Below are 11,208 nucleotides of genomic sequence, written 5' to 3'. Positions count from 1 at the left end.
GAAAGGAGAAATATAAAAGATACAGTAAAGCCCCAAACACGAACAATTACATTATCTATGTGTGAAAAAAGGGAGTCAACAACAGAAAACGGAAATATAAAAAAAGGTAAGGGAATGTCCAGCTAGCAAGGAGAGGCACACTGTTTGCATTATTATGGTGAATATATAGGTCCATTACTTAAATGCTGCTCTAAAATTAATTCTCAGTAAGACTGTCTTGAAACAGCGCATTAGTGTGATGACAAGTAACAAATTTCAAAGTAGAGGTATTTCAACTCCACACTTTTAGTGAAAATTGTAGCATTTTCAAACATACTATCTTAGAAGGTTTATGTCTAATGACACCCTGAAGTGACACTGACAGATGATTGAAGAATTAATGAAGGAAACGCTGAGCTGTACAACTAAGTCACCAAGCAGGACATAGTTACCACGATGACTAGCATTTTGGCTGCCACAAGGGATGCCGAATGGAGCACCTGGGCCCATTTCCGTGCCTGTGGATGATGTGCATGTCACCCTACAAACGAGGAGAATTTCAGATTTAAGCTTTTAAAGTTCGTTCAAAACTACGTACACTGTGGCTCAGTCAGTCAGCGGGGAATGAAAAGCAGACAGTGGGATGGCGACTGGCGTGAGGAGACCTGGTGCTGGGATGATGTCTCCTTATCATGTATTTTTCTCAGAGCAAAAGTCTCAATAGTGTTTGGATCCTTGATTTTCACAGACAAGTGCAGCCGGTGCAAGGGAAGACCATATAAAGGAGAAAGGATTGAAATACAAATACTGAGATTTTGGGGAGGTTGGGTCTGTTTGTTTGTTTGTTGGTTTTGCCCTTTTTTTTTTTTTTTTCCCCACCTAATGCCCCTGAAGGTAAAATTATAGAATCCCAGACTGGTTTGTGTTGGAAGGGACCTTAAAGCTCATCCAATTCCAATCCCCCGTCACAGGCAGGGGCACCTTCCACTAGACCAGGTTGCTTCAAGCCCCATCCAACCTGGCCTTGAACACTGCCAGGGGGCAGCCACAGCTTCTCTAGGTAACCTGTGCCAGTGAATGATGAAAGTGCTAAAGAAGGCGTTATTTATCGGGTGAAGGCACTTATCACCGGCAGCAGTCGTGTGGGGATACACCCGCCCGGCTCCTCCCTCGCCCGTCCCGCTCCCTCAGCCCGCGCTGTCCGCCTCCCGCGCCTCACGGCTCTGCTTTCCCCCGCCGCAGACGGGTCTCAGCCGCCTCCGCCAGGCCCTGTCACAACAGAAGAGGCAGGTTCACCTCCTTCGCCCCTCGCAGATCCCCCTCAGAGCTTCCCCTTCGCCGCTCTCCGCCTGCGGGTGCCGCAGTGGGCCGGGCCCGGCGCCACCACGCCCAGCCGCGCTGAGGTGAGCTGCCGGTGGGATCATGTCGGCGCTGGAGTGGTTTGCGCACAAGCCGCTGGGCGGCGGCATCTTCTGGATCCAAGAGCGCTTCTACGAGTCGGGAAACCGGGCCAACATCTGGCTGGTGCGGGGCTCGCAGCGGGACGTGGTGATCGACGCGGGGCTGGGGCTGCGCAGCCTTCCCGACTACCTGCACGCCGCCGGGCTACTGGCCCCGGCGGACGGGGCCGAGCCGCGACCGCTGTTGGCCGTAGCCACACACGTCCACTTCGACCACTCGGGCGGGCTGCAGCACTTCGAGGAGGTAGCGGTGCACAGCGCCGAAGCTGCGGCCCTGCTGCGCGGAGATAATTACGAAGCCGTCACCTGGCTTTCGGATCGGGAAGTGGCGCGGCCGCCGCGGCCCGGATGGCGGGCTCGGCACTTCCGCGTCCCGCCCGTCCGGCCCAGCCGCCTGCTGCAGGAGGGTAAGCGGCGGTAGGTACCGCTGGGATCGCGTTCACCCGAGGGTGGAGTGGTGCGCAGTGTTTGTGAGTCGCCGGTGGCACAGCAGCAGCCCTCTTGCCGCTGCGCTCGTTTTCTTTTATGCGTTTCCTCGTGTTGCGTAGACTCGTAAAGAGGTTTGGGTTGGAAGGAACCTTACAGCTTCATCTAGTTCCAACCCTTTGCCATGGGCAGGGACACCTTTCACCCAGGTGTGATGCTTAAACTGATGTTTTCTTCTTCGCTTACTGCCAGTCTCTGCAAACCCCTTTGCAGAATCTACAAGCCATCCGAAGTCCTCAACATGGGACAACAAAGCCCCACGTAGTGTGTTATATTCTTAAGTGATTGTTTCTACCAGTTCTCAAAGTATTGATGGCAACTGACAAACAGACACTCTTCAGCCTGGAGAAGAGAAGGCTCTGAGGAGACCTCAGAGCAGCTCCAGTGCCTAAGGGGCTACAGGAAACCTGGAGAGGGGCTTTGGACAAGGGCCTATAGGGACAGGACAAGGGGGAATGGCTTTAACATGACAGAGGGGAGATTGAGATGAGCTCTTAGGCAGAAGTTCTTCCCTGTGAGGGTGGTGAGGCCCTGGCACAGGTTGCCCAGAGAAGCTGTGGCTGCCCCATCCCCGACAATGCTGAAGGCCAGGTTGGACAGGGCTTGAAGCACCCTGGTCTAGTGGAAGGTGTCCCTGCCCATGGCAGTGGGTTGGAACTGGGTGAGGGTTAAGGTCTCTTCCAACCAAAACCGTTCTGTGAAATACCCTGTGCATGGCTGATCTGTTTGCCCACTGATAAAGGTATTTTTTTCCTTAGACTGAGAATCACTCAGCGGTAATTTAAGTGAGCAGGTTTTGCCTTAGGCTTCTAACAGTATGTCACTATGTCAATCAGCTCTGGCATCTGATGACCCTTATTATTTATAAGCTGTCAAGGCATAACAGTGTAAAGAACAAGGCAATTTATTGAAAGAGGTATTTCAGGGAACATGGGTTTTGTTTTACAGAATTTACATAAATGTAACTTTTACTGAAGTGGCTTTTACAGATAGAAATCCATTTAGCCTCTTGCAGCAGACAATGACTAGGTTATTTTACCAACAACCCACCTAATAGTACAGTATGGTGAAGAAAGGGTTATAGGGTAACTATCTGACAGACAAGTGACACCTTTTGCAGGGGTCTCACTGTCTTCTTGTTAAGTTCGGCCATCATGCATAGATGCTTGGAAAACCAGAACTGAACTTACTGAAGGCTTCAGAGGAGATCTGGTATGATATGTAACAGTGGTCAATCAACAGAAGTGTAAGTAGTATTTTCTTTAAAACGGAGGAATTATTAAAGAGATAATCTTATAAAAGATGAAGCAAACTCTCTGTCAAAGTAACATCAGGGTTTCTAAGACAACATTCACTTGAGACAGGCTGTGTGGATGTGACATACCATCTCAGTGCACGTGGAAGGCTGTAGGGCAAGGATATCCAGCAGTGCTGAAAATACAAAAGGTGGCAGTACTCTGTTACAGTCCAAAGCCACAGCTTTTTTTTTGTACATTGCCTGCCTCACTTGTTTAGGTTTTGCATTATCTTAACCTTACCAGATCTTTCACTGTAGCTATTCTAGCTAAAACTGCATTTATTTGTATTGTGCCTTACCATTTAGTGTTTTCCTAGTCACTTGCATCTCGTAAGACTCAACAGTTTCCTTCAGCTGTCCGTTCAGACAGGTTCAGAATGTAAGAATTTTTCTTAAATTCTGTGCATATCTTTAACTTTTGGATGCCATATTCTGTTTCTTTGCATTTTTTCAGTGCCAGGAGCAGTTTGAAACCCACCTGAATACTTTCTTCCATTAGCTTCACTGTGGTTTCCTTCACCAATACAGGCATTTTCAGCATAATCTTCTCAACGTCAAGTCTATTTCTTTCTCCTGCCAAGGCTGCCCAACATTTCCCTGAAAGAGAATTTGTCTAAAAATCCCCTTTTATAATTTTGAAACTAGCTGCTGGTGCAAATGTGGGGATCTGTGCCCCTGTTGGATACAGCATGGTCAGATGTTACCTCTCCAGTGACTTCCCAAAGCTGTTGTAGCATGGTCAGTACTCCTTTTCAATTGAACACCAAAAATCCTGTCACAAAACGTATGACTTCCAGGAGTTAAGTACCTCTAGGCTTGGTGAATCGTGAGGAAATCTGTGGCATGCCTGTCTCTGGTGTGAGGCAGATTGGTAACTTTCAGATTTCTAGTAGCAGCAGAGGTCTGGTAACTTTCCTGTTCTCCTTGGCAACTGAAGTGCAGATTATCTTAAGCATTGTTTTATGATGGTACTGGATGTTATTTTTTAGAACTCTTTCACGTAGTTTGGCAGCTGCTTGCAAGAAGGTTGCTTATATGCTGGTCTTCCTTCCCTACATAGTACTAAAGTTTACGTATTTGCCACCTCTTAATTAGTGGGGTTTGCACATTTATAATTAAGCTGGCATTACAGTTTAAAATCAGCAGCTGACTTACTTGGCTAGTTCTTCATCCCTAGGCAGAAAGTACTGGTTCAGTGGCTAGAGCAGTGAAATACATCCAGGTTTAAGCTGGAAAAAATTACTTCATGTTAAGGAAGTACTGTTTTTATGTGTGTGACTGAATGAGACAAAGAAGGTGTGTGGAGGCTAGTCCTGCAATTCATGTTCTGTCCTTTTGCCTTTCACAAGTATTAGCAGTGCAATTCTAGGCAAATTAAATGATGGTAAAATGATAATAAATTGTAAAATACTTACTTTTTAAACTTTAAAAGGAGACCTGATTTACTGTTTGTTTCCTGTTTTATTTTGTCTGTCACATTCCTTTCCACATTGTTTAGTTTATTAGAGAATAGATTGAATTAATATAGCCCAAGCTTATGTTAACTATTACCATAACTGGAAAATACCCAGTCAAGCCTGTCTTTCAGGTTCTTCTTTGGCACTCACCAAGAAAATAAATGTCCTGCTCCCACTGTGGATATATAGTATGTTTAAACTTTCAGTGTATAGGTAGGTTGTACTCTTTGTGGTGTTTATCATACATACATTTTCCTGTAACACATTTGTTTGCAGGGGATGAGATCAGCCTTGGAGACCGACAGCTTACTGTCATGCACATGCCTGGTCATTCCAGAGGCAGCATTTGCTTACACGACAAAGAACGGAAGATTTTGTTCAGTGGGGATGTGGTGTATGATGGATCCATGATTGACTGGCTTCCCTACAGCAAAATCAGCGACTACGTTGCAAGCTGCCAGCGCCTCTTGGAGTTAGTGGACAGAGGTCTTGTGGAGAAGGTACTGCCTGGGCACTTCAACATCTTTGGGGCAGAAAGGTTGTATCGGTTAGCTTCCAACTACATTTCCCAGGCTGGGATCTGTCACAAGGTTTCTACTTGTGCCATGAAGTCCATTGCAAGCATAGCACTTCGCATTACAAATCCCAGAGTCACTTCTTAGTGTTTCTTAGTATGTTTTGTGTTATCTGCTCGCTGTTGAAAAACCAAATGGCTTGCGAAAGCATTGATAACAGGCAAAAGCAATATGCCTTAGTAAAAAGCTGGCAAATTGATACAGATGAGCTGCAAAAGTTCTCCTACTTTATTCCTACTTTTATAAAAAGTGTGTTAGCTGGTCACTTCAGCCCAAGCTGCTGGTTTTCTGTCTATTTCAGGGCATGTTTGCACACATATTGGGATTGAAATATATTGTTTTATTTTTGTTACGATTCTGACAGGTGCACATATGCCAAAACAAGAGGTTTCACATTCATGCCTGAAACCTTGTTGATGTAGCACTAGACTTGTGACCATTCACTCAACCTGCTCACGTTTTGGCATAACACAGCCTGTGCCAAGAGCTGGTGTGTGCTGGTGGGAGCAGCACAGGCATGGGACTTGTTGAGCAGAAAGAGGTGAAGGACATCCTGCAGCCACTGTTACCTGCTTAGGGCGTGCTGCACCCTTGCATCTTTGCAGAGTAGCTGTCTGTCAGTGTCTTTAGAATCCACTAACATATAGATGTGCTGCAGACCAGACTTCCAAGTTGGAAGGTATATAGATACATCAGCTTACCCCAAAAGCTTCTGATGCAGATCTAGCATCAGACGGACTGTTGAAGCTATCATGCCTCTTAATGGGGTGCGGGGAATGCCTGTGCCTTGATGGAGGAGCAGGAAGGAGCACTCTTGCTGTTGGCTAGGGAACTGTTTGCTTATAGATGTGCAAGTTAGGAATTGGAGAATTTCTAAGCTAATGAATTAATGTGTTAAACTAGCCTGTACAGAGTGGCTTGAGCCCTTGCTTGATATGTTTGGGTTTTTTCTGATGAGCTCATTAAAAACCAAAGTTACTTACAGAGTATGTTTTCCTGTAAATTTGAGCAAACTGGACTGTGACAAACTTAAAGGCTTTATTTGCAAGTAAAAGTATTTTTATGTGACTGGATTGCAACTCGGTTTTTAATGCTCTGTGGGAAGGGGAGGAGGGAGGCTTTACCATTATCTTGCCCTACTGAAGGTGCTGGATTAAACAGCCCATATGCTTGTTACCACAAAGTGAATGTGGCTTGAGCTGTTTACTGTTTGCTTATAAAGTGTTTGCTGCTTATGTTTTATATTAAAAGTGCATTGCATTTGAGTCTGTTCCAAAAAAAGTTGTACACAGTGAAAAATGCTAAATGACATTGTAACTTGCTTATGAAAATTGAATATGTGATACTTAAAAGCTGTTGAAATGGGTAGAGTTTGTGTAATTATTCTAACAGTATATTTAACTTTTTTAAAAGGACACTGTCTGATGTTATTTTTGTATATAGACATATATACTTTACTAAAAAGAGCGCATAAGTTTTTCCCAGATTTTAGTGCAGTTTAAACCTTATTTGTTTGACTTTCTCTTTATGAGGAAGCTTCCTCCCCACCCCTCATCATGCCCAGCAGAGATGGAGTCCAAAGACTAGGCTCCATCTGAGCCATGACCCCTCATCGTGCCCAGCAGAGATGGAGTCCGAAGACTAGGCTCCATCTGAGGCATAGGGGAGTGGAATTTGAAGCCTTCTTAATTGCTGTGAATTCTGGTGGAAAACAGCAATTGCAAAATAAAAAGTATCTCTGAAAATAATATGAAAGAAAATATCTTACGTCTTGCTTTCCTCCTTTCACAGATCACAGCACTCCTGCCTTTAGTATTTGAGTATATTCTTCACCGGGGTTTGTACTGACAGGTTGTACCTAGCTCTTGTTAGCAGTGCCTGTCTCCAAGCTGAAGCACAATGGCAAGTGGGCAGACCAGGTGCAGCAATGCAGTGCTTGAAAAACCTGCTATCACTCGTATCATTGTCTTTTTTTTTGAGAAACCCAAAAATGTCAGTGTTTTTCATGAGGGAGTGTTTAATCAGCAGGTAGACTTCTGTTCTTAAATGAAGCCAAGAGCTTTTTGTCTTGGCTCATTTGGCCATAGGAAGAAACACAAAAAGTTAGCGTGGGAAGCAAAACAGCTCTTCAGTGAAGATGCCCAGAACAAACTCCACAGTGTGGTTTTCCTTTTCAGCCTGCTGATACATGTTGCTATTCACACAGCAGTCCAGGCACTGTTCTGGATAGCCAAGGGTTCACAATGGGCAATCGCAGATCTGAGGTAGCTGAGGTCAGAGTGGCCAAAGGAATACACAGCACTGAAGCTTACACCAGTTATTCAGGTGAAGCTGTGGTGTCACGGGTTACCCAACAATAATTGCATTTCTTCAAATTAGCCATCTGTGGCATAATACCAGTAGTCATCTTGCTCTATCCTGTCAGGAAGGCTGTAGGAGCACTGGTGCTAAGCCCTGTGCAGTAACACAGAGAGACCTCTTCTGTCCCAAAGCCTGCCAGCTGCTAAAATTCTGGAAATGTTCATTAGGAGAGTGAGAGCATGTTAAACTAGCATTTTGTGTTACACAGCCATTGGTTTATTTTATCCAATATTAATAGCCTTGACACCCTTTTGAGCTCCTAAGAGAAGGCTCACAGGCATGCCAATTCAAAAGAGAAGATACCCTTCATCATTCCTTTAAATTTGTGCTTGGTATCAGGTGCAAGATCCTCACATGTCAAAATGCCCTATTAAGGCATGCTTAAGTCCATTAAGTATATGTAGATAACAGCAATTGCCTGGGCTTTTTTACCTTGACCTAGGAATGATTTCCTAGCTTAGAATTATGCTTTACATGAACATAGCCCAAAATGAAGAGTAAACTGCTGCTATGATCCTATTGAAAGTACTTTTTGAAGGTCCCAGAATTATTTTTGTTGTAAGAAATGCACTACTAGGTAAATGATATATCTTAAGTGTAAAGAACTGTCTGTGACTATTATTAAGAATTAGCCAAGTTTTAGAGTTTGACAGTGGCCTTGTAACACTACTTGGATTGAGTATTTAAAACATACATTGTAAATTTAAATATATTGCAACATCTTTTTTTTTTGTTGATTTACTTGTAAAATCTAAATGCATGGGAAGTTTTGCTCCACAATGTGTCAAGACTTACGTGATGTTAAACAACAGGTGACAAAAAATTATCAAAATTAATAACAATAAAAAAAGTTATAATCCTGTGCAGTTCCGTCATAATTTCTAGGTGTTTTTCAAGAGAAGCGCTTTTTGATTCTAAATGGAGTATAAAGTCTTTAAAAGTTGCTAGCAGTGTTCTGAACAGGAGACTGCATTATAAATGTTTATATATAATGGACGAATGCTGCAAAGTTTGTATAAAACCAGGAGTGGTACACTTTTTGGAAAAAAAACATTCCACATTTTAACACAAATCAGAATTAGGTTTTCAGCAGAATTCGTACATAGAAAAAATGGATGTGATGAAAATTTATATTTGGGGGTCGGTTTCAGTTTCTGGTGACATAGATTATTATTGCCACACAAGACAGTAGCTAATAACAGCTGTTTACTTAAAACAAAAATAGGTCACATAGCTTCTGTTTGGCACATAACTGGAGCTTTAAATAATCCTTAGCATACTTGATGCTTAGTTTCAGGTAAAAGATAAAATTTCTTAGTAACTGATAAACTGTAGAAGTTTGTGGCAATTAGTCCATGGGTAACAGAGGAAAACCATGAAAACCAGCGGAAAAGAAATGTGCCTGTATAATAGCAAGAATAAATAAAGAAAGTAATCATCTCTTCATCCAAAGATGAAGGTACACTTCCTTCCAGACAACGGATAACTAGACTTCAGGGATAGTACATTTAATGTGATGTGTTACTTTTCTCCCAGGAGTTTCAGTGTTAATGTGTAGTCCTCATGCCAATCTCTTCTCATGCTAGCATAAACACAATCTTACTTTCAAAACTAGTTTCATTTCTTAAATTTTGAATTTTGTGTGGTGATGAAGATAGAATTTGAAGGCAGATACAGAAATAAGATTATTTTATGAAGAAAATAAGGCAACTAAAATAATTTTAAAAGTACTACAATGTTGGCTTTAGCTGAAGAATAAAACAAATCAGCTTGGGAGCAGCCAGCTCGGAGGCTTCACTTCTTAGGTTGTTATTCAGGTCCCACACCCAGCCTTGTTCCTCTGTCCTTATTGGTGATGCAGGGGGGTCTTTCGTCGTACAGCTTAACAGTCACAACTAACCTAGTCGATCCAGAGTGAAATGTGTTATATTACTGCTGTCATAATTGAGCTACACCTTGTAGTTCACAATAGATGCTATGTTGTGAGGTAAGCATATCAGATGATTGAAGGGTCTTTGTAATCATCTTTCAACCACACATGGAACAGTCATTTTAATTACTTCAGTACTACAGCATCTAATTTAAGTTTTTATATCAGCGAACATCTTTATGTGCCATAATCTCACCATGAAAGAAATGTGGGATTTTTCTGCTAAAAAGAACATTCTCAGGGGTGCTGGGGGAGGGGGGAGAAGGAATATTACTGATAAATCTTAGTCTGTAGGATGCTATATAGGAGAACTCAGAATGAGCTTTTAAACAGGTACTGTTAAAGACTATAACGACTTGCCTTTCAGGAGCAGACATTCATAGCCAAAGAAAACAAAAAGTAGAGAACTGTTAGGAAAGAGGTAGGGAGATAAAGGTGGCAAAATATATGGCAAAAGAGGAATTATGAGTATTTAACTTCTAAAATCCAGGTCAAGGAATTCAATCAAAGGTGTTTCCAAGTTAATATTTATAATTCATATGCATATTACTGAAATCATTAAGCGGTACCCCTTGTGATGATACAAGGGGGCTTGATATAAGAAACGCTAGCGCCTGGAAGGCTGTGGAATTTAGGGGCCCCACTAAACATAAATTGCCTTCTACATACCATTCTTCTGCCCATCCTCCTTATCAGTTGACCCATCCTCCTTACCATTCTTCTCCTTCTCCTCACCACATCTACGTATCAGTTGGCCCATTCTACTATTCCTTCTCATTCTTCTCTACTTATCAGTTAATCCAAAGACAGACAGATATGGCTGGTTTCAGCTACTTGTGTAATCACTGGGGCATCCAGATGTGACAAAGGTGAAAAGTTTAAGAAGAGGAAAACTCGTTTACTTCATCTTGAAGACCCCTGCCCACAAGAGGAAGACTCATTTACTTCATCCTGAGACCCTCACCCATGACCATGGGGAGGCACTGCGCATGTGCAAAGGACTTTTTAGCTCATTATAATACGAAGCGGGGATAGATCATGAATATGTATAGGCGTGTAACTTTGGAGGATAAATGTAGCGGGAAAACGACACTGAGGTGTGCATACTTTGAAGGAGCGATCCCGATGCACCTCAGCGCTGAATAAAAGCATACCTACTTTACAACTTTTACGAGTTGTGGAGTCTCTCCGCGTATCAATTTGGCGAGCCAGGCAGGAGATCGTCTGTTCGACTGCAGGATCGGCTGAGGGGCAGATATCCTAGGCGCCCCAGGCCACTTGCCTGGAGGAGCTCCGCTTCTTTCCCGCTCACTGCAGGAACAGACAACAACCTGTGCAGGCTGCGGAAAACGGTATGCTTAGAATCTGTAATTTTTTGGGGCCTATAGGTCGTAATTTGGGGGCCTATAAGTCGTACGCGTGGCCCGGGGCTGCTGGTAAGGCGTGCAGAGACGTCTGGCGCACAGCGAAGTTCCCCTTGGTAGGTAGGGCTTGCAACCAAGGGGCTCGTCGACCGATAGAGCGGCTGCTAGCGATCCTGAGAGCGGATCGGGCGAGTCCGGGTTTTCGCTGCATCCCAAGTTTTGGGAGCCAGGACGGACCTGCTAAGGGAAGCAGGTGAAGGGTAGGCGAACCCACCAGGTCTCCGCTGCATCCCAAGTTT

The 11,208-nt window shown here is 43.7% G+C and overlaps 1 protein-coding gene across 1 annotated transcript; it reads left to right on the top strand.

The window, feature by feature from the left end:
- Window positions 1-598: 598 nt before the first annotated feature.
- MBLAC2 (metallo-beta-lactamase domain containing 2) lies at window positions 599-8,592 on the top strand. Its single transcript, XM_080637970.1, has 2 exons — window positions 599-1,846; window positions 4,956-8,592. The coding sequence occupies exons 1-2, from the start codon at window positions 1,402-1,404 to the stop codon at window positions 5,339-5,341; spliced, it is 831 nt and encodes a 276-aa protein (XP_080494096.1). The 5' UTR covers window positions 599-1,401; the 3' UTR covers window positions 5,342-8,592.
- The last annotated feature ends 2,616 nt before the right edge of the window (window positions 8,593-11,208 follow it).

Source organism: Psittacula echo (assembly GCF_963264785.1).
Source record: "Psittacula echo genome assembly, chromosome: Z".
Taxonomy (NCBI): domain Eukaryota; kingdom Metazoa; phylum Chordata; class Aves; order Psittaciformes; family Psittacidae; genus Psittacula; species Psittacula echo.
Note: the sequence above shows the minus strand (reverse complement) of the source record. Positions and strands in the feature narration are given on the sequence as shown.